At 30.7% G+C, this 25,489-nt stretch overlaps 1 protein-coding gene across 1 annotated transcript in view; it reads right to left on the bottom strand.

The window, feature by feature from the left end:
- The window catches only part of mmd (disintegrin and metalloproteinase domain-containing protein mind-meld), a 673,422-nt gene that overhangs the window by 201,619 nt on the left and 446,314 nt on the right, over positions 1-25,489 (bottom strand). Inside the window, exon 6 of the mRNA XM_088243654.1 lies at positions 4,234-4,313. Within this exon, the coding sequence (XP_088099780.1) occupies positions 4,234-4,313 (80 nt within the window). The remainder of the gene's footprint in view (positions 1-4,233; positions 4,314-25,489) is intronic.

The following is a 25,489-nucleotide window of genomic DNA, read 5'->3' as shown; positions in this document are numbered from 1 at the left end:
GCGTAAGTGGCAATGGGCAGGACATATTGCGAGATAAGACTCCACAAGGTGGACCCCTGAAATTTTAAGATGGAGACCTTGGGAGAATAAGCAAGGCGTCGGAAGACCTCAAAACATATGGTCCGACGACAAAGCTGCTGTAGGGGGTAAAAATTGGCTGCAAGCAGCAACCGACCGAGAAAAATGGATGGATGTGGAAGAGGCCTATGTCCAGTGGTGGACAGAATTCTGAAGAAGAAGAAGAAGAAGAAAGATGTACGCTTTGAAAGAGATACCACATAAACCAGTACGTAACGCCTCAATAAATGAAGATATAAACATTAAAAAAATACAGGAAATTTAGGCAAAGCAATGTTTCACATTGTCTAGATCAGAGGTTCCCAAACTTTTTTGTGTCGTAGACCCCTTGCCATGTTTTCGGTTTTTGGTAGACCTGATATTGATTTTTCACAAATTTCTGACAGTAGTGAAGTTTAGTGTTAAAAACTTAAAGTTAAAACAAATGATAGGTTTTATACATTTATGATTTGAATTTAAATTAAAACTATTCAAAATAAAATTTTGTATCTGTTATATAAAATAAACGTAGCATAAAATAAACTAAGCAATAAGTAAATGATTTTAATGGGAAGGATGAACCTGATGCTTTAATAATAAATTATCAACATTTGGCGTCAATTTTGTCAGGTGAAATCTTAAATCTCCTCGGCCAATGATGTCCAGTCTGTTTCTCTTTTTCGTTAGGAGATTGGTAACAGCGCTGAACCCTCTACCCACTAGGTATGATGATGGAAAGGAAATTAAAAATTTCCTCGCTATATTGCCTGCATCCTCAACTTACACAATTTAATAAACGTATATAATACTTTTTTTACTTCATAGGTACTTTTATAAATAATGTACATGTCTTTATATTATAAGATATCAATGTTTGTTGAGATCCACTATCATGGACTCCCATTTTCATTTCTTGGACCCCCAAACTTTATTTTCGCTGACGTAGACTCCTTGCAGGTTGTCATAGACCCTTGGGGGTCGATATAGACCACTTTGGGAATCACTGGTCTGGTGGATAAAAATAAATATTGACTTCAAATTAATTATTTATTTATAAATGTTGAGTTCGCTTAGCGGATTATTACTAGCAACCTTTGCACGCGGATAGCAGATTCACATCGATATCTTTCAATATGTTTCAATCAATCGTATAGTCTCTTGTCCCCGTTTCTACTACAATTTCTCGACTTAATTGTTTCCTTCCAAAATGGGTATCCTTTAACAGTGTATTTTCGACAGCTTCAATCGTCACTTCGATCAGTTCATCTCTCAAAGTCTATTTTCAATTACAAGCAACTACTTGCCGATGGCTAATTATGCCTTCCAATCTTCGCGAATCGACTAACCGAACAGTGTTGATATTTATTGTTGAAGATTAATTGTCTGAGGTGTATAAAACGACTTTTATTGTTATTTTAAATCATCCACAAGTAATAGTAAATATGTGTTTTTATTATTTTTTAAATTGATTTATTACTAGCTTTTACCCTCAGTGCCGCTCAGGTGATATTTATTATTGAGAAATTATTGAGCTAATTAATAAGCTGTGTCGTTTATCAATAAGAAATTTGCCTACAGAATTATATATTTTATAAAGAGATAGAAAGTATCTTGGCTTTCTTTAATAATATTTTAAGTTAGTGCAAATTTGTGTAGACAAAGACTGGATTCAACCCCTTGAGGAGTTATTAAGATATACATATATTACATCGGGGATGAAGAACGTATCAGGGAAAAGAATATGGAAGTTTAGACATTTATCCCATTCCTTGTTATACCCGTTTTTAACAAAGTCCTTGTCATTTGACCAATCTTAAAATATTGTTGATAAATCCGACTGGTTCACGAAGTTTAAATTGGAAAATATTTTTCGGTGTTGTTCGGTGTGTAGGTGAAATAATTCAATCAAACGAGTCGGGTTGTGGTCCTGTGGCTAGTGTCTCGGACTCACGGATCAAAGAGCCGTGGTTCAAACCCCACTCTACCCCAACTGGATTCCCATTTTCCCATAAGATAAGTTATTTTTTGTTTTGTTCACCATTTTGTGAAAAGGACCGAAATTGTATTGTCATGGTATTTGTCACAATCAGTATCGTGTAAAATTTCCGCGAACCAAGTTTTGTAAAATTTCCATTGAGGATGAACGTAAAAATGGCATTTTTCAATAAAACATGATAAAAACGCCATTTATGAATAATTAGTTTCATATTTTCGTTTAGAATCACCGTAACAAATAAAAAAATAGAAAAATTGTAAATGTTACACAGTGTGTAAAGTGGCCTCTTAAACTAGCCAATGACAGGTCATAAGCCCTGTAGATGCCTAGACTTCCATATTCCCTTTTCTAAAATGTTCTCCATACCTGTTGTATACCTACATGTATATTGTCTTTCAACAATTATGTTATTATTCTATCATTTAATTACATGTGACAGATTTTCTGTGATAAATTCAATACAAAATAGTGAATACATACCACGATTGTAAGATACGTTTGGTAATAGTAAATAAAAAGGATGAGATATCACGATTTGACAGTAGTTGCGAGGTATTTTCGATAAATAATCAATCTTGGATTATAAGTTTTTATTTCATTGATATTTTAAGGTAACATTTTTACACTTCACTTCAAGTTATACGAGTACATTTCGAAATGAAGAATTACCAATAATTATTTCTGTTAAAAGAGCGACCACTATTTAATATCAGTTTATAATTAGAACAGTGATATTTTTTTACGACTCCAGACAATTCAAACTCTCTTGTTTCTTTGACCTTCAACACACTGTAAAAAAAATTCCCTCCAGTAGCCGTGCGGTAACCCGAGGTAAGAATATGATCTCTTGATAATCAAGGTCTCTTTTCATCTTGTTAAATTATATGTGTCTTACTCAGTGATCTAATTAGACAACATTTCTTTCTCTCAAATGAATGTTTTATTTATTTGTCTCAATGTACTCGAAATTTTATCAGTTTCGGAGATCCTGATGAACAAAACATTCAATTGCAAAAATACCTAATAAATCCAAAAATAAGATGTACATTTTTCTTATGTTTAAAAGTTTACTTGAAGATTATAAAAAAAAATCGCGGGAATGTTCGTGCCGTGCCGGTTACATCTCAGAAACGGGCGGTTAATTAAAAACTTGTTAATGTTGTTTCTTATTCAGAGTTAGAGGTTTGTTTCATTATATATATATATTTTATTTTTTATTTATTTAATTTTACAATACGCCCAAGGGGCATTTACAAAAAATATACAGTTAAGTACAAACATAGTGCGTAAAAATTTAAAAGATAAACAATGCTTTTTTGTATACATTTAGAAACAATAAGAAGCATACTGCCATGCAAAATAAAAAGTGAAACTTTACATAGTAAAAAAGAGAAAATTTTTTTTATATGGATATAATAAAAGTAATTAAATTAAAAAGCAAATTGTAAGTAACTTGTAAAGAATTCAAACAAAAAAATAAATACATTTTCATATACTTCATATAAAAAAATACAGGTAACTACAAACAAAGAAAGTAATAATTTTATAAATACACAACACATTAAAAGAAATAAAAAAAGATTTTATAAACATGTAGAAACAATAAAAAGCAAACTGCAATGCAAAATAAAAAGCGAAACTTTGCATAAAAAAAAAGATTAAAAATATGAATAAAAGAACAATGTTAAAATTAAAAAACAAATTGTAAATAACTTGTTAAGAATTCTAAATATATATATACACACATATATACGTATAAACAAATTGTTATTAACAAATTAATCTTAAAAACAAATAATGAAAATTAGTTAACAGTAAGTGAAAATAATATAATATACGGTACACAAAAATATTTGATAAATTAATATCAGAAAGAGATAAGATAATAATAATACACATCAAAAACAGAGAAAGAATTGTATGAAAAAGAAAGTTTCATTACGACATTAATAATTTGTTTCAAACAGTGCATTTAAGAGGAGGTCATTTATTTTTCTACGATCTTCTAATAAAATAAAATTTAAAGTGTAATAAATACGTGTAATTTATGTTATCTAAGGGAATATTTAATTTAAAATTTACAAATCTCAAATACTTTTTTTGAATTCTCTCTATGTACATATATGTATATGCCCGTACTTGTTGATTATATTATTAAAAAAATGTAAATAAAAACTTACGTGTTAAGTTCGAGATCAAGACGAAATTTGTGGTTGAATGCTTTGATGAGTAGCGATGTTCGATGAAAGTGTTTTCCGGTCTGTAACAAGAAAAATTACAAATTAGTCACGAAAACCACAAACCAATTAATAATACAATTGTTCATAACTGTTTTAACTATAACATAAACGACTTATGATAACCTTTAAAACAAAAATGTAATTATTTCATTTTATTGGTGATTTTTAGAGCTACTACATATAAAATAAGTAACAATACTAGAGAGAAAAAAATCACTGTTAATCTAATAATACAATTTATACAATGAAAGCGTTTATGCAGTTGCATGTGTGCGACTTTTGAATTCATGTGTGTGTATGTGAAAGGGTGGGTGCGTATGTGTTGGTGCGTTAGTAAAAAATATAATTTAAAACATGTGTTAATATTGAAAAGGGTATAAGAGAGAACTGGGTAAGAATTTGACTATTAAATATATATATATATATATAAATTTAGATATATTTTACACCTGCTATCGAAACCTTTTTTAAAAAAAAATCTTAAATAATGTTATGACGTTATTTTGAATACGTGTTTGATTCATATCATTTATTGTAGTGCTTTCACACTTATATATTACGCAGACAGGGTATAGACTAAGCTTGTAACCGAGCTACACAGTTTAAACCCGCGCTGTGCCAGCGGGTGCCCTGCAAGACATCGGACCCTCCCAAGGAAGGTCAAGTCGCCTCGCAGTGCTTAACTTTTTGTCTTGGTATTTTTACAGGACCTCGACTCACATTTAGAGCAGTTACTTTACGGTCAAACATTTACTAAATGGTATATAATTTTTATATATAACCTCATACCGAGTTTGCTTTATCTACTGGTTTCGAGACCTATCCGTCTCTTCATCAGGATTTCAATTAAAACAACATGTAAAACCCGCTATTCACTTTCACCATAGTTGTCACGCAAAAATATAAAACCAACACGACATGCATTTTAATAAGAAACCCTTACATGCAGTGATTAGGTTACAGTGGGTTTTTCATGTTGGTTTAATTGGTGTCCTGACGAAGAGACGGGTACGTTTCGAAACCGGTAGACATAGAAAAGTCGGTATGTGGTTAAATACAAATATTTAATAATATTTAGTAAAATGTTTTGACGCTTTGATTATATTTTTAAAAAGTATGGTAATTTCAAAACCTCTTTATGAAAAAAGGATTTTATTTTAAAATTGAATCGATACAAAATGCAATGAGTCCCATATTATACGGTTGATAATCACAAAATGCAGTGAAAACGAAGTATTGTCTACAATGCTCCTATAAACGTCAATTTTGTTTTTCAACAGTACCTTATATAAATGACAAACACAATAAAACAGTTGTAAATGTGTACTCTTCTGGATATTATTTAGAAGTGTAAATTCAACATTATAATGGAGGGTAACAAAGACTTTTTGAATATTGTCTTCAATACTGAAACATATTGCAGTTTAACACAAAAAAAAACACATTTCATGATTATACAAAACATTTAAATTTATGTAGAGATCACTATGGAACTGGCAAGAAAAGTAATTAATTTTCTTGATTTAAAAATTAGCATTGAAAATTATAAATTAGAATCGGGAAATACGTACTACGAATACCGATAAAAATTTATGACATGAATTTAAAATAATTAATTGTATTTTCAAAATCAATTTGGATATTGTGGAGAAATGTTTTCATATATAACTTTAAAAAAGAAAAAAAAAATGTCACTAGAAAAACGCGGCACGTTTAGCATTGATAGTTATGACGTCAAGATTTGTGACAATGTTGAAACAAATTTGAATGGTCAGGAACAAATAAACATAAATCGTGACGTATTTGGGGCGTGGCCAATGGAATGACCGTTTTCGCGGGAATTCTAAATTACAATTTTTTTTTATGCTTCTTATAAATTAATTTCAAGAAGCTAATTTTTTTTTTATTGTATTGAGTATTTTATAGACCCCTTTAAATTAAAAATGTAAAAAAATAAATATTTCCCCATTTGATATCTATAGAAAACCCACATACAGCAATAATCTCATTCAGAATACATCCAACTCAGGCTCGTATCTATTATGCTGCGGTTTATAAAAAGTCAAGTACGTGGGACAAACGGGAAGATCGTTTAAAAATGAAAAAAAAACACGTATTTTACCACTGTTTTTATTATATATATTTAAAAAAAAAACAAATTTAAACTCTTTTATTCCCATAATTACGTAAAATCACGATTTACAATTCCTGCTTGCACTTGTGGGTTAGCATAAAAAATTGTTCAGTCTCCCACCAGTCTCACAATGTCGGTCACAACGAAACCTGGTCACCGGTAAAATTATATTTAAAAAAAAACAAAGGAATAAAACGTTACTCCTAGTTTTATTAGTATAATTATTATTATTAATATTAATGCAGTTCCACCAAGAAATAACAGTAAAACAACTCAATCGATATTATAAAATTATTTAATATTTTGATGTCATTTAAATCATAGTGTTTGAGGTATAAATTGTGGTGTTTGTAAAACTTTATTTTGTTAAAGACATAGTATTTTTATCAACTATTTGTCCAGAATATTTCATGGGAACATATTTCTAAATCGTTTGGCTTGAAAAAGAAACGTTTAACGAAGTTTACCCCGCGTCTGAGCCAATATTTGCTCACGTTTTGCTATCGTCAAATTTCTTAATCCATTTTCTATTTTGTATTTTTTGTATCAGAATTGAAAGAACCGAATATTTTTTTGACTCTGCAGTATTTTAACACAGACAGATAAATGTATGCATATATTAATAATTATTGGCGTAAAAAAACATAGATCTTTGAAAGTTGAACTTGTCTATTTACACAAAAATACTTTTGATTGGAAATATTATTATCATAATTTGTTTTTTTAATTTTATTGCCAACCTCGTGGAGTAGTGGTCAGCGCAATTGCCTGACTTGAAAGAATTCTCAGAAAGAGGGTTCGATTCTCGACATGATCGATGTGAAATATTTATTTTAAGAAGAGTCTTTACACAAGAATATTTCAGAGTCCCTAGACTGGCACCTGAAGCGTAAGACTGAATCTTACCTTAGTGTTGCAAAAAAATATGATAAGTTTTTGGTTTAGTTTTGTCTGGTAGTTTATTGTAAAATTTTAGTCCCTGGTTTATTAGTCTTGATTGTCCTTGTCTTGTTTTAGAAAGTTGTATATGGTATTTGTCTGGTATTCTCGTGTTATGTCCATGTTGACTACAATTTTTTACAAGTTTTAGTTCTTCGTCTACAATTACAATAGTGGCTAATTTATGTATAAATTTTAATGATTCTAGTTGAAGAGTTCGTTATTTTCAATTGCTTAGTTTTTTTAAAAAGTTCTCTAGTTGCAGTTAGATAGCAAAGGTCATACAATAACTTTAATATTTTATTTTGTTGTCTTTGTAGTCTGTTTATGTCATTTTGATATCCTGCTCCCCATAGTAGTTGCGTATAACATATTTTAGTTTTTACATAGGCTTCATCCATTAAAAAAAATCCCGTTTTGGAACAAAGTTTTTGATTTTTGAAAAAAGACTCGATAATTTCGCCACTTTGCAGATACGCTTCGATTGGTGTACCAATGCAATGCCCTATGAACTCTTGGAGGCAGAAAGCATATGATAATTTTATTTAGAAAATATTTTTAAAAATATACTGAACGCTTGCATAGCATCTATGCTCCTCTTCGGATGTGAATCGTGGTACCACACTAGGGCCCAAAACAGCAAAAAAGTGAGTTTCGACAATAAGTATCTTAAGTGTGCGGTGGTTTGACTCTCTGAGGAATGAAGTAATAAGAGAACGGATGCAAAAAACTCCTGTGACAACCGTTATTGAACGGAATATATACAGGCGGCTGGGCCATAAACTGCGGATGCCTCCTGAGAGCATTAACCACGCTTGCTTCTTTACAAGGCATCGGATTCTCGACGTCTTGGACATCCACTGCTGACGATGAAATGCTTAGAGGCTCTTTGTGGATACCATATGCTCCACTTAGGAAACGAACATGGAATGAAAAAAATATAATTTGTGTGCCGTGTAACAGTAATAATTGATTTATTTTACTTTCTTTATAAAGTTCTTTGTTTCGTGTCTAGATTTGCTAGGAATTGTTTTTAGGTAGGACCTTTTTATTATATGTTTCTATTGAAGATTGTAGAAAGTAAACAAAAAATAATACAATTATTTTCCTTATTGAAAGTGCGTTAATTAAACTCATGATATATTTTCTTTATTTTCAAACCTATAACAAGATATAACTATCAAGTTAGTATAAGTATACTGGGTAAGTTTTCAATGGTTTTTTGATGGAAATGCAAAATAAGCTCCGTTCGATAGATTATAGCCAGTCATATTCCCTACCGATACAAAGGCCCATTGACTATGGGAAACCATCTTTACAATGACGAGAAGCCTGGAAAATTGCATGAGTTTAATATCCTAAATTTTGAAATAAACTTTTATTATCAATTTTTACCCTACTTTATGGGTTCAAAATAAGGTGATAGTAATCACGACGTTATTACCGTTTCACTAAGAGCCTAAGTTTAACTTTTTTCGAACATCGTAATGCCTAATGGATTATATTTTTCATAGCATTTTTGTAAGAAACTACCATAACTAAGGTCTGAATATGAACCGTTTGCGTGCGATATCCATACTTGTGTTTAGGAAGCATTCCATTAGCAAACCGCCTTGATCGTTTCTCTCGGCGTTCTCTAGTTGATGACCATTCTTGTTTACTCCCCAACATCGTGCACTTACTCGCGTGCGGGTAGTTAATAAATCTTCGAGGGGAGGTTCGTTTTTTACTCAACCCCTTTCGGAACTTAGTGAAATGGCTGTTGCAAAGAAAATAAATACGGAATAACCGGAGCGCAGAAGACTCGAACTCTTGTTACATGTTTGCAAAGTCTATTATTGTGTGTTCACGTTTTGTTTCACCAATTCGTTTGTAACTCCCGGAAGTGTTTTGTACATTCTCAAGCGTAATACGAGTACTTTTAATACATCTTGTAAGCTTTTAAACTGCAAGTCTTGGAAGAGACGTCGGTCGTTCCGCTTCTTTGTCAAATCTGACAAAGGAATCGTGTAATCGCTTTATTTATTGACGAAATGGAATTATGTTTTACAGAAGCTAATGAATCCGCGAACCGGTTACATCTAGAGTAGATTTTAACAACAAACATCGCAAAGTAACAATAATTATTAAAATCACAAAAGGAACGATTAGCTTCGACTCAATCTTAATTTGTTTTGTTCGCCTAATTTGCCGACGGCCATTGTTTTCCGCTTTCAAATATGGAGCGCGGCGCGAAACGGGAAGATTAAGTTGTAAGCGATCATTGCAAGCGATTCTAACCCACAGTGCCGGGTACAAACGGAGTAATAACGCCTGAGTGTAGCTGCGGCATTGAAATTTACGCCCCCACATTTCCATGGCAATGGGCACTATCGCCAATATATATCGCATTACGGAAAATTAATCGGCGCCGAAGACTAAATTAAATTTAACTCCACGAATGGCGGGATCGCTCGGCGTGTTAGGAGGGATGTTCGGTAAAATCGGAATGGGAAAAAATCAGAGTCTAACGAAGCGTGAAGTGCAGAGACTTGCAATGACATATATGTTCCACGTAGGTACTGAATAAGCCGCCATGTTAGTCAGCCTTCCCGCGCTCGATCGGGTTGACAATTTACCCATTTGCTAGGAGACGTGCACGTACACAACCACACGCGCACACCAACACCACATACAAAATATTGTATTCGAACGTAACACGTATTTTGGCCGTATAGAGGTATACAAGTCTCGTCTGTATTTGAAATAACGTACATATATATTTATTTACCAAATGCGCTCGGTGAAATGAGATTTTTTCAATGGAAATTCAATGTGATCGAAATGTGATGTGTCTAAAAGTATTTCCATTACATCCTTGGATTAGAATTTACATAAAAATATCGAATTCTGTTGTCAATAAACGAAGTAATCTTAAATCGTTTGGCTTAGGTATAATGGAAAATAAAAATATACATTTTGAAGATACGTTTTTGTTCTATTTTAAAAAATAAATTGGGTTTAGATACATATAACATTGACAAAAAACAAATTTATTTAGAAAAAATATTTACGCCGTAAAAAACATGATAATTTTCTTTTCATCTATATGTTTTTTTTTAGGGTGATACCGTGTGTGTTGGATTGCAGGAGCCATCTTATAGGTAAACTGTGTGATATGTAGAAAAAAATATTTGTTTATGTTCTAGTAATTTGTACCATGTCGCAGTCGGCAGTAGGCACATTTCTATTCGTTTTTGTAGTATGCACTGATAGGAACCATGTTGAGTTTAAAGTCCGTCGTCTTTGTTAATTTTATTTCAGTGTTTGTGAATTAAAATGCCTCTTTTAGTATAATTATCATTATCAAACCATTATCTACACCTAATGGTGTGGAGCGTAAGGCATATCGTGGTCTTCTATTATGGGAAGGTAATGTGATCAGTCTTACGCCTTAGGTGCCGTCAAGGAACAGTAAAATATTGCAGTGAAAAACCACCTTAATAAACAAATATTTCATCTGGACCCTTCCAGGAATCTAACCCAGGATATCAAGCTCTGTAGGCGAGCGCGTCAATCACTTCACAACGAGTGGGACCTTATTATTTTCCTAAGAATAGTCATCGAGTCGAAAACACTCGTCCAGGTTTCTGGTTCAATTTTACACCCATAAATGTATACTTCAGCCACCTGGACACAGACAATCCTTAAATGTGTATAAACATGATATACTTTTTATTTGAGTTTATTTGTGCAAGCCTTATTCCCCATTAAAAACAGATGTAATTTTGATTAATTATGTTTTTTCATGCATGCATCTTTTAATACATATTTAGTTTTTTAGTATAATTATATTATCTTTTTTGACCAATCTGTTTTCTGGTTAGCTGGAAAATATTGTTTTTAGCAATAAGTCTCCCAAAATACATATTCTTTGTACGTAAAGATTTAAATACATAAATAAAATAAAAATAATTATTAATAAATGTATTGAAATATGTAACCTTAGTTGATCACATTATCTAACATGAATAGACTTAGTGGTGGATCAATAAAAAAATAATAATTATAAAGTTTTATCAGATTGTACATTTTCAGTACAAGAACTTCAAGTCGGTTTTAACGATACTATTATTATACCCTCTTTGTGATAAATAATTTCTAAATTATATTATAGAAATTATTTATCACAAAGAGGATAGGTACATTGAGGATTTACAAAATAAAACTATTTATATCAAAAACTAGCATCTGAAACAAGGTACAACTTTATGAATTATTAAGGGTTGTCCGGAATAGAATTTAGAGATACCGCAAAAAAGTTTCACGGGACAACCGAGTAAATAAAAAAATACCTATAAAATACACAGCTAACAAGAGACTAGATTGCCAAGTTACGTGAAAATATAAAAGGCTCACTGCTCCAACTTTATTGACTTGGAAACCTTTCACACCTTTAAACCCTCTAGTATGTTGAAACCTCCCGAAAAATTCTGGGTGGGTTCCACCCCCGTAGGTTTGAACCGGTTTTGTCGAAACGGAAATTTAATTCCGATTGTAGGAGAGGGGTCGTTAAGGTTATTTCCTAGTGTATTCTATAACACAACCCCTGCCTGAACCGCCTCATATTGTGTTTGTACTTCGTGTATTTATTACGCGGTGGCAAGACGTTTAACACTTTGTAATATTTTTATAAATGTGCTTTGTCTTGAATTAAATTATGCGGGATTAAAATAAAATTAAAGTGGAATGGTTTACAAATTTCATACAACAAATGCCCATAATATCAGTCAATTGATAAAGAAAACAGTTTTATAAAATAGTATTTAAAGCACAAACTTTGTTAAGCACTGAATTTACACTTTTATACTTGTAACTCATGTAAAACTGTTAATATCCGGACCCTACCTACATCTTTCCTTTTTCAAATGTTGTTGTTCTACCATCCTGTCAGTCAGTAACATTGCGAAAAGTGTTTCTTTGATAAAGCTCTATTATATTATTGCAAATTCTGACAAAGTACAATTAATGTTACATAAATGGCCAAAAATAAACATCTACGCGATACCGCTATGCGTGCAGTAGTAAAAGTAAAGTCCTTTATAAAAGAAACAAACGAACGAACTTAAAAGTGAATAAAAAAATCTAGACAGTCCAACAATTCCTGTTGTTATCAGTGTGCAATGATTGAAATTTATTGAGCTGACTAAATAAACTTTGTCATTTTATATTTGGGTTTCCAAAAATAATTTCTGTATAACGGACATAAACTGTATAACCTGATACCGTGTGTGTGGAAAGCTGGTAAACCATCAGTATTGAAAAAAAGAATAACGATTTGGTTGACAGACATTGGAAGTAAGGAGTCTGAGAATTTATTGTGGATAGTCATCTAAATATTATGTAATCTCATTGAATCATTTATAAATTTATTGTATTTTTTGCATTTGCATTTGCAAATGTATATATTTAATTTTATTTTTAGATTGACATTAACTGTAATTTTTTTCTTCTTCACTCTTGGGCTGTAACTGTTTTTCTATTTCTTCAATATTATTATTATTCAAAGGAAACATGTTCGAAAACCACATTTGCCGCAACAAATAGGTTTCTTAGAACAAGCATTTGCCCATATAGGATCCGATTGCAACACTGGGCATACTAATATTTCTGGCTTGCCGACCCTTCATATACTGAGCCTACTCCTAGTACAAGCAGAATATGCCAGTGTTATTGCCAGCACACAGTTGAATCTTTAGCCTATTCATCTCAGAATCATTTAAATAAAAATATTTTATCAAGAAATTTTGGAAGTAGAGGCTTGCCTTAAAATTAATTTAATTTTATATTTAGTTGAATTTTTATTTTATTTTCTTTAATATTTTTATTAGAAATAAAAGATGTTGTTTAAATAATAAACTATCAATATAAGCGAAATACCTTTTTTTAGATTTTTATAGTGTAATAAAGAGTAAAAACAAATTAATTTTTGTCACTTATTAGTAACATAAAAAAATATTTCTGAATATGAATTCCATTGACTACGCCCTTAATACGTCACAAATCATGTTTATTTGTTTCTGACCATTCAAATTTGTTAAGAATATTGTCACAAATCTTGACGTCCCAACTATCAAGGCCAAACATGTCGTGTTTTTCTAGTGACGTATTAAAAAAAAAAATATATATTTAAAGGTCCTAGTGGGCTTTTACACTATAAAAAATACTGGGAAATGGTTAATTTAACCTATAAACTGCATAGTGATAGAGGGTATACAATAAATTAATGCAATAATACAAATTAAATGGAAAAAAATAAAAACAAATCAAACCATAAAAACAATAGGAACTCGAACACAAAATGCCTAAATGACTTGAGTAAATTATTCCATCGTTGATAAAAGGCTTCCTTTAAATTGGGATATTGAACAACAAAAGATATCAATAGAGCGAAATTCATTGCCAATGAAAACATTTCTTTACAATATCAATATTGTTTTTGAAAGTTCAATTTGGTTTTCTAAATCTATTTCATTTTTTATTTTTTTATTTTATTTATTTTACAGATAATTCCCCATAGAAAAACAAACACACGTTGTGGTGTAGTTCAATAAAAAATACTCCGGAAAGAGTATGCTCGAATGTTTTTTTAAACAATTTTATTGTTTTCTGTACCTATATATCGTAGTATATCAATCAAATGACCAATTCGCGTTTGGTAAATTTGTCAAACGTTCGTTTGTATCAGATTTTTCAATTTTGTTTGTAAATATTTTTATAAAAATGCCAGTGTCTCGACTTTGACCTTTTTCACTATTACTAGGGGAAATTCGAAAAGACGTAGCATTCAATATTTGACACTAACTCGAAATGACAAGGAGAAAAGAACTGACAAATTATATTTGAACAAAATGTTGAGGAATACAGAATATTTCAATATTTTACTAACGTCGTGGATTTTTGTAAAAATTTTCATGAAAAAGTAATTAACAGAGATCAAAAAGGAATGACGAAGAAATTAAATTATTATTGAATCAGGTTGTGGCCCGTGTCTAGTGTTGTAGACTCGTGGATCAGAGGTTCAAGGTTCGAACCCCACTCTACCTCAACTTGAGTTCCATTTTTGAAAAGTGAGTTATTTACAACTCGTGAAAATGGCCAGCGAAATTGAAATATTTGGGTGAATTATAAGAACGCCAATGTTTATTTTTTCCTTAAAAAAATATATTGACTCAGGCATTTTGAAGTCATTATTATGAAGTTTTATGTAAAATACGATTGTTATTAATATTACAAAACTTAAATAGATAAGTACTCAAGAATCTAATAAATGTCGAACCTCTATAATTTTACCATGCCGTTTATATCTATTAAGATAATATGTGTGAAATATGTTATTCTCCGTCGAGTATTACGCGACTGGTTTCCTTATTTGGAAATTCTTGTAATAATAAACAGAGATGAATTTTTTTTAAATATCGCCCTTTTAGCAGCTATAACCTATGACAAATAAAAAAAACATAATTTCAGGACTGAAACAAATTTTTAAAAAAATGAATACGAAGAACCAATAAAGGTAGTTTAAAATGAGGCAGAAGCACGGCGGATGCTAAAGTTGCCGTTACTTGAATAATTACATCATCTTTTGATGGCGGTAATTAGCTCATTACAGTATTTGACCTAGCCGAAGCTTTTGATACTGCATCTCACGTAATATTTTATGTAATTCATTAATATATGTTTAGTATTATAAGAATTTCTAAATAAACAAACCAGCCGCGTGATAACCGATGGAAAAAACACTTTTTCAGGCATATCATCATAATCTAAACGACATGGTAAAATTATAGTAGATTGACATTTGTTAGATTCGTTGGTACTAATTTATATTTGATAATATTCGTTTTTTTTTTTTTTTTTAAATCCATAGTTATTAATTTTAGTAAAAATATTGATAAAAACGCCTCGGTTAATAAACTTTAAAAAAAGTATATTAGCGTTTTTATAATTTACCCAAATGTTTTGATTTTGGTGAGAATTTTTTAACGAGTTGTAAATAATCCGCTATTGGATAATAGAAACCAAGTTGAGGTAGACCGGGATTCAAATCTCGGACCTCTGATCCATGAGTTCGCAACACTTGCCACGGGACCACAACCCGATCAAAATAATAAAGTAAAACTTAACAAAAGAGATTTTAATTATAATTTTATCAAAATCATTATTTAAATTTAACGAGTACTCTTAGGTAAAAATTCTATAAAAAGAAATCCTCTGAAGATTAATATGGTGTACGAATTATTACGTTTGCCAGGCATTAACCAAGTAAATAATTGTAAAACAAATATCGATCCACCTAATTGTATTTTATCATACCGTGTAGATTTTTGACGTGGAGTGAAATGGGCCAATCATGTGATATCACGCAATGGTTTGCACGTGCACAACGGTCCAGTCTCCGTGAATGTACGATAGTCCTGTTTTGAAATTGTAAGGTTTTCATTATGGATATAAAAGCGTTAGGTATGTACTGTTTCCCAGAATAATGTTAATATTGAATATCTACAAAGTAATAAATACATGTTTTATAAAATACTATATAACTGAAATCTCACAACAACAACTAAATGGTGTAAAATATTAATAAAAGTGGTGTAAGTTAAAAACTAGCATTTTGATGGCTTTGTAATGTTTTTGTTATAATTGCTAACTATTTACAATTAGAATATCTACAAAATTAAGACATAAAATACTATAAGCAAGTCTCGCAGCTAACGCGGTCTAATTCTCGGTATGTACCTTCGCAAACTTAATCCTGGTAAAATGTAATTTAAGTTTTGCGAGTGTTGACACACTGGCGTGCAAACAGGAGGCCAATTCACCCCTAGCCGCTTCGTTCTTCATCCTTCGCCCACAAATCCACCGAATTCTCACCCCTTAATTTAGCCCGATCTCCCAGATCTTGCCCACCCGCACGGCATTTTCTACAATATTCCACCCCCATCCCCCTCTTGATACACTCGTACTATTCGATTTCACGATTTCACCCCCTGATTTCCATCCCAAGAATTTAGCACATTTGGGCCCGTATTGCAGTGAGACGGTAAAATGTTTACCGATGTATGTAAATATCAATTTAAATTTCGTATGACAAATTTCGAATATTAAAAAAAAAATCTATATTTCGTCGATTACACAGTACCAACTGATACCGACTAAAAATTGGGTACAAATATTCTTATATCAGTTTGGTAAACCTGAGTTTAATATTCTGATAAAAATCGTTAAATCTCTCTCAAAAGTGATAGTCGTTTTACGATAAGGTAGTAAAAAATGTATTCATTTGTCGATTTGGTCTAATTGTGTTTCATTATATGGTTTATCTAAATAAAATAATTAAAAATCAAAAAAAATGGAAAATTTGCCATACATAATATGTGCGTGAATATATCAAATTAATTGTTAATCCGTTTGAAAAAATGTTTAACTTGAAAAGAAAAACATTTGTGTTTCATTACCAACTTCTACTATTCTGATACAAAAAAAATTACAACAGTTTCATGAATTTTTCGTTGATACTAATTCTTATAACCGACAAAGGCAAATGCAAATGCAAATGCAAATACAAATTCAAATTTCGCAATTTTTTATAGAAAATTTAACGTAATGTATCCACAAATATCGTTAAATCTTTTGCCGTCCCTTTGTAATCGAGAGTGAAGATTTTCCCGCATATTTCCATGTCTCTGGACGATTATTCAATCTGTGATTACAGTTCAGGGCGTGGTCATCGCTTCATACGATAAATAATTCTAGCATTAATTCATAAATAAAATTCGTTTCTATATATAACAACTTTATGTACCCTAATCAAAACATGAATTTAATATGCCACATGCCGATATTTAAAATAATTAGATATATTACACAAGATTTTGTGAATGAATTTATTATTAAACTGATAACCAAAAATAAAAAATCAGTTCCATATAATAATTTTATCACATTATTTCATAAAACCATAAAAATTACTTCGTTCTTTTAAGTAAATATCTTTTTTACTTCTGTTATTAAACAAAAATAGTATGACAATAATTTTTTGATGGCCAGAGAAAAGAGCATAACTTACTGTATTTTGGTTCATTTTGCGATTTATATGAGAAAATGTTCCTTGAGTATGCCGGCTCTAATGATATAACAGTACACTTATACGATTACTTTAAACATAAATAAACAACTTTGTGTCTATTAAACCATGTTTTTATTAAAATAAGTAGGCGCATTAGTGCCATATTTTTAGTGGCACAAATAGTACAAGATAGTCTCAGTAATAAAAGTAGACTCATTTATATCATGCTATAAATAGTATAATTTAGCTCTGATAGTATAAGCAGACTCATGTCCATGAGAAAAGTTTTATATTTGAAGCACTAACTTTGTGGTTATTTATTATAATAAAATAAATGAAAGACAATTATATTTTGAATCACAATAATTTTTTTTACAGACCGGTTTTAGAGCTATCAAGCTTATATATATTTATTTATTATTATATTGCATACATAACATTATGCATTTATACAATGTTTCTTTGACTGTCTAACTAGGGCTATTTACCCCGTTCTAAGACAGTCAAGAAAATATAAGAAAAACCGTCATCAATACATAGAAAAAAAATTACGTTAGTTGACATAGTGAAAGTATAGTAAAAACCATAATACATAGTAAAAATTAAGTCAAAGGCATACTAAAAAACTTATTAAAAAACCCAGTGTAATACGTAGTAAAAAATATATACATTGTCAAAAACACAGTTAAATACATTGTAAAAAAAATATGCGGGTGTGTAAAAAAACAAAAAAAACCATTGTAAAATACGCAGTAAAAAGGAAAAACATAGAAAAATATATAATTTGAAAAAATATTTAGATAAACATATAAATAGTAAAAAAACAAAAAAAAACACAGTAGAAACAGAGGAAAAAGTAATGAGGGTCTCCTAAAATTCAACCAATAAAAAAATACAAATTCATAATTCCAATTCAAATAAGAGCCGGTGTTTCGTATCTAACAGCCACCATCAATCTTTCAGACTATCTGCGACTAATTTCACTGGGGAAAGTAGTCAGTGAGTTTTTAAGTTTGTGACTCTTACAACATATCCCTGATTCTGGCATTATACTAGAAGCTAAATAATTGGGTTCATAATTACGTTTTCTCGCCCATCAAAAAAAAAAAAATATAATTTTACAAATAATACAAAGTAGTTTTTGACTAATTATGTGGAATTGCTCCATCATGTGAAATGAACTATTTTTTAAATCTGTGTCTATTTTTTGTTATTTTCATAAGAAGTCTCCGAACGTTATTTTTGGTGGAATTCCAAGCGCTTAAGGATCTCGGATGACGTATTATATCTACGGCGAAGGTTAAAACCGAAAGTCAAAGTAAGCGGTGGTAATATAACCTACATAGGCATCCCTCAAGGTGGGCGGGGGTGAAATGAAGGTCGTAAACTACGACAATAAAAGACTCGAGCATTATCTGACCGATAAGAGCTCTTCCAGTATTTAAAGGAACATAAATGCCGCGAAATGTTTTAGGTCTTCTTTATGGGTCCTCGATTCACTTATTGACGTTTATGGTGATTGAATAAGACTTTCCTTTCAGAAATTTGTTGTTTTTTCTCATTTTAGACGCGTTAACGCGGTGATTAAAAACGTAAAATCAGATATTTATCTAATACTTACAAATAAGCATTTACATAAGATTATAATGTATTATATAATGAAGTTGCAAAATTGTAATTTGTGTTCCCAATTTCAAATTTTTTGACACAGTTTTTTTAAAAATTAAAAATTCAACTTGTATATAGTTTTTGATGCAAAAACTAAGCACGAAAGTTAATTTTTTTTTTTACAATATAATTGGTATAAGACGATTATTATTTTACCAAAAACCTTTTTTTACGGTTAAAATTGATAATTCATATTCCAAATATTCTTTATTGTTATAAATACACAAAACTTGTATAAAATGATGGCTTGTGAAACGCATGTGACGATTTTTGGTAAAGCATTAAATAAAACTTTTGTGAAACATACTGTTTAATTAAAAGTTTTAAAAATATTTTTAGATTTTTCTTTATCTTTCAGTACATACTATTGATTTTCAATTCACGGGCCTATTGCCAAATGGCAATTCCTTCCAACCAACTGATAAAATAAAAGTTTCATTTTTGTAATTCAAGTCGCAAAACATATTCAATAGAAAATAAAAAGCTGAAGATATACAAAAATAGAAATAATTGTATATGAATATAAATAACCTTAAATCAATGTTTTTTTTCAATGGGAACAATGAAATAAAGAGGATAGAGGAAAGAAGGAGAGGTTAAAATAGAGAAAGGAGACGTTTTTTTAAAAGTGATTTAAACAGATAGTAACATTTCTGATAGTGAATGGGAGATGATTCCACAGTCGAGCCGCGTAGACACTATATGAGTTAAAGAAAAAAGAAAAATTGTGGATGAGTATTAAGATGGATTTTATATAAACTAAAGACAGGCGCCTTAGTAGAGTAATTGGTTAGGAATCTCAACTGTAAAACTGGGGTCGCGGGTTCGACTCCCGTCGGTTGCAAGAAAAAAAGGTACAAAAAATATTTTTTCTCAAGGATTTTTCTAGGTATTAGGGGGTATTTTTTATAACATCCTTCCTTTAGGCAGGATAACATTGTAATGACGTGTTGTGGAGTTGATGTGTTGGGGAGGTGTCTGGCGCGGACCATTTAAATGGATTTTATATGGTCGGAATTACATTGTTCTTGTGTGGTGTGTCATGGCGCGCCACGATACCCAGGATCCAACGATTTTTATTCTGCGTCAGAATGATGGAGAGGGGTTATGGCTCCTCACAACACACAATAACAATACATTTCTAAAGACGTATCCGTAACACATTGAGTCACTGTTTCCATCTACGCAAGCACGTTAAGAGAGCTAAGCAAAAACGATAAATGATCAATAAAAACGACAAAACAGCCCTCATCACACCATACCGTTTCTCAACGCGACTCAACAATGTAATTCTACTTCAACTCGCCATCACAACACACCACACCTCATCACACAATATTATGGGGTAATCCTACATTTGTTATCTCTTGTCTACATGTTGAAAAGCCTTTAGGTTTAGCCAATTATTTTTGAAAAAACATGTAAAATCATAAAATTCATCATCACAATTCCCTTATTTGTACCCAATGGTGCACAAGGTACTAAATTGGTACTAAAATTTCAATGTTTATTGATCATTATTGTTACATAAAAGGTAAGACGATACTTGAAAGCACCCCATCCACTTATCCAGATCTGTTTTTTTAAGCATTAATGAACGATTGATTACATTTATATTTTTTATTGATATTCATTGTTTACACACTGGTTACGCGTGAATGTTTACTGCCATTTATATGTTTTGGTTGTCGGCTTTTCCTTGAGAAGTAGGAACCTGAGCAGCCTGGCGGTACCTACCGCATTGCAACAGTTCACAAATTCCATTTTCAAAATAAACTGACAGATGTATTTTTTCCTAAAACAAATGATGTCTTTCTGTGATCCGCACTATAAACTAACAATAACAAATAATATTCGTACAGCTATCTTGCTATTGGAAGTTACCGCTTAAGTGTCAGCATTAATATCACCACCGCAACCAATATTTAATCCTGATACGCCAATCAGAATAAGAAAGAACTTGACATCCGCATCGTTCCCGCATTAATATCTGGTGGAGCAAGGGGGAACACTTCAACACAGGCGAGTCGATTTCCATTGCATATTAAATGGCAGAAAACGTTCTTAGTAACGTGTGTGTTGGCTGACCTTGTTGGACCATCTTGGATCTGTTCATGCGCTCTCTAAGCCATCGAGGAATTAACTTCTGCGCCTCTCTCTCGCGTCATCAAATAGTTGATCCTTCGTCCCGGATTTCGAATTTAATTACCAACCGTCCTTCGATAAGTTAATATTTATAACCAATATTTAATTCCACAAATCGTGGTTTACATTTTTTTGTTCTTTCTTATTAAAACCGCTGAGACATATACTGAAATACTGTAGGTATTGTCATAAATCATTTAACCGCATATTATTATTATCTTTGAATATTGTGCTTAAAATAATATTTGTCTAAAATATTGTTAAAATAATTAATTATATTTCATTTAACAAAAATAAATAAATCTCCCGCTGCTGTTGACATTTGCATTTTTTGTTTTTTTTTGTATACCCGCATTGCTTTGAATTTTGAATTATTTTTAAAGCTATAAAAAATATTTGTATAGAACTCTATTTTGTATACGGTACCTACCTTTACAATAAAGAGGAAACAAATTCATAATTCGAATTAAATGAACTATTTACTTACCTATTTATGGAATAATGTCTTATATAATTGTTCTGTATTTAAAAAATATTATTTCTTCAGCAATTGAATAATTCAAATACATATTTCTTCAAACGCATTTAAAATAAAATTTCATAATAGCTAATAGAATTAAATTATTAACTGCTAAAAAAGAAATGATTTACTCACGAATAAATACTATATTTGAAAAATCCAAACGATTATCCGATGCTGATAATACTAGATGTACTGAAGCATTTTTAGCCGAAATAGAATCCATTGATGATTTCAAAACACAGTTTATCTCTATTATAGACGAGTTAAACAATATTATATTAAATGTATCTCCACTCGATTATCTAAAGTGCTTCAAATATACATTTTATACTAACGTTTTTAATCTTAAATTATGGGAATTTCGGTAATTTTTGTTTGAGTTATCAAAATATTTTTGAAAATTACTGCTAATAATGTAATTTTATAAGTTAAATATATTTTATGTAGTACAATAAGTACATTTAAAAAAAAACTTGATCGTATTATTTTGTATACCATACAAATGGCTATTGTTAAAGTTTTTGTTAATCAAATATAAGCTTAGTGCTTGGGCGGTGGTTGGGGCGGGTCTAAGGTCGACACTCCTACGCCTACAAGATTTATGTATGGAAGCCTACTATTTGTATTAGACATCACTAAGCAACCAGGGTAAAAATAAAGCGTGGAACTGCCTGGAATTTAGAGATAGACACACAAAGCCTTAATGTGAAAAGAATAATCCCGATGTTGAGTATTCACTTATATATAAAAAAACGGTAGACTTTCCGAGAATGTGTTTTCAATGAAAATGAAAACAATTTGACTAAAAGTTTTTATCCAAACCAAAACAATAAACAAGTTAGGAGACTCAATGGTTTATTCATCGTTATTTTTGGAATGCGTTTGCCCCATGACCCATAATGTTTAATCTTTCAATCAAATTATATCAGAATATGTTTAACATATCCGAGTTTACTACTCCAAATACAAGCAGAGAGCAAAAAAATATTAATTGATAGAAATGCAATTAACATGGAAACTTTGGTTCTCTCTATTGCAGTCATAAGCAAAAAGGCAGCTTTTTGATAAAAGTCACTAAACGACTAAAATATGAGGTAATATAAATAACGATAAATGTTTTTACAATGTTATTGATAAATAAAATAAATATTCTACAATCATTTTCCAACCATTTGACAAACAGCAAAAAAGTATTTCAGTATGAAAAACAATAGATTGTGAAGTTTTTTATGCAATACCACAATATCTAGAGATCCATAAAAAAAAAATTGTGTCAATATGACACATACGTAAGAAACAATTGATCAACTGTGTTTCTTTTAATTATGATAAACTACAGTTTTTTTTAAATTTGCACAAAGTTGATAAATAATAAAAAGTGTCATATCTCAAAAAATTACTTCCGCAAATAACTGCATTTTTTAAAGACGGAATTATAATCCAAACTAACTACACTCAAATACATTTTAATTTAAAATCAATTATTTATTTTCATTTATTTATTTATATTTTTGTTCATAATATAAAGTGTAAATTGGGGGGCTTATTGCTAAATGGAAATTTTTTCCGAAGAACCAATGAAATAAAAGTGCTATTTATAAACTGTTAACTTTCAAAACGGATTCAATAGGATATATTAATTAAAATAAAAAGAACAGTAGATGTTTTTTTCAGACGTGATTTAAACAGAGAAACATCGTTGATAGTGGATGGGAGATGATTCCACAGTCGAGCTGCATGGACACCGCATGAGGTCTGAATAAAGAGGAATTGTGAATGGGTATTAAAAGGGTGCTTTAAGAGTAAGAACGAAGAGGTAAACCATAAACTGATAGGCGTTGGAATTTTTCACGGACGTATATAAGAACGTTTACACATATACACATTTATTGTACGCATTTATTGTGTAAAAAAACGAATTAAATTAAAATTGTTTTCCTAAACAAGGGTTTTCCCAGTGAGTTGTCACTATAATTATATATTGTATTTTTGTGAGTATTAAATAAATAACAATATTAAAAAAAAAAAAAATTCAGGATATTTGCTGATAAATGTGAAGGTCTTTGAATGAAATGAAAGTATGACAAAATGTGAGATCACTGTGAATGATCACATATACTGAAATAGCTAGAAGAATTTGTGTATTTTGGAAGTGTTAACTAGGAATAGATTTACCTAAAGATATTAATATTATAAATATTGGGACCTTTTCTCCTGGATGATTTTAAAATGACACTCCGTATGACGGGAAAAAACAGTCAAAATTAGACAATTGCTGCAACTAGCTTCTCGTCCGTTCAAAAAATAAGTTTAAAACATATAAAGATGTGTTTTTATTTGTTTTTTCTGTGTAACAAAATATATTATATGAATCGGAAACCTATTTTGTTAATTTTCAAAAGGCTGTGCTACAAAATTCTTTTATACGTGGTGATGTAACATCAGGGTAACACAAGCAAAAGAAAATATTTGAAGTTCATACAATTGAAAAAGAAAACAACATAGAATCATACTGTAAAATAATCCATTTTCCATTATTTGTAATAATAATATATCATAGACCTGTTATAGCCAAGTAAACAAAAAAAAATACGCTGGTCATAAAACTAGCGTGTACTCTCCACAACTGCCAATAACTGATTGAATGAAATGTTTTTTTTCCCTTTTGTTTTTGTCTCTTTCACACAAACACCAGCCACAGAACAACGTCTGTTTTGTATTTGTTATAAGTTCTCTTATTGTGCTCTTTCTTATGCAGTAAAACAGATTCGTTGTGGTATTGGTATCACTTCATCATCATCATTATTCGATCTCCACTTCCTGGTTGAAGCAAATGGTATCCATAAAGAGCCTCTATGCATCTCTATCTCCTGCTAACTCCTTTGCGCCCTTTCAAGCAGGTTCTCGTCCCGAAGTTCCAATATAAATTGCCGATAAACAGTCAGCAGAAGACGTCCAGGACGTCGAGAACCTAATGCCTTGTAAAATAGGCAAGCGTGGTTAAGGCTCTCAGGAGGCATCCGCAGTATATGGCTAAGCCAACCGTATCGCCTCCGCTTGACGACAGTTGTCACCGGAGTTTGCTGCGACCATTCTCTTATTACTTCATTCCTCACAAAGCCGAACTACCCCACGGTATCACATTCATTCGTATAATTATTCTTCGCATCGTTAAGATAAATATTTTTTGCATTTAAATCTTGCATATTTATTCAAATTTTACTTTCCAAATCCTATACGAAAATGTTCATTTGAAGATTACAGAAAATATAACGTCATCATTAAATAAAATAAGAGAGATATATCAAGTCTTGTATCCCATGTTTTTAAACTTTTAGACTGCTTTTAATTATTCATTTTGTATATGTATATAAAATCAATATATTGCTGCTATTACTATTAATGTGTCATTATTTTTGAAGATGTTTTTTTAAATTGACTTAAATTTATGGTTTGATATTTCCTTTAAAGTTTTTTCTCATCGTTTCTTTGAATCTCTTAAAATATGTATATATATGTTTTTCCTTTTTGAAAAGGGTTTTTTTTTCATCTGAGCATATTTTTCACTCTTTATTTTAATTTTTATCTTTTAATTACTTTTACAATTTTTAATTTTTTTTTAAATATAATTTCCATTTGTAAATACTAACTACAAACTTTTAATATTTTTTTTACTTTG

Source organism: Micrasema longulum, unplaced genomic scaffold (assembly GCF_059751315.1).
Source record: "Micrasema longulum isolate JH-2025_06_02 unplaced genomic scaffold, ASM5975131v1 h1tg000222l, whole genome shotgun sequence".
NCBI lineage: Eukaryota > Metazoa > Arthropoda > Insecta > Trichoptera > Brachycentridae > Micrasema > Micrasema longulum.
The sequence above is the reverse complement of the archived record's forward strand: the minus strand, read 5'-3'. Positions and strand labels throughout refer to the sequence as shown.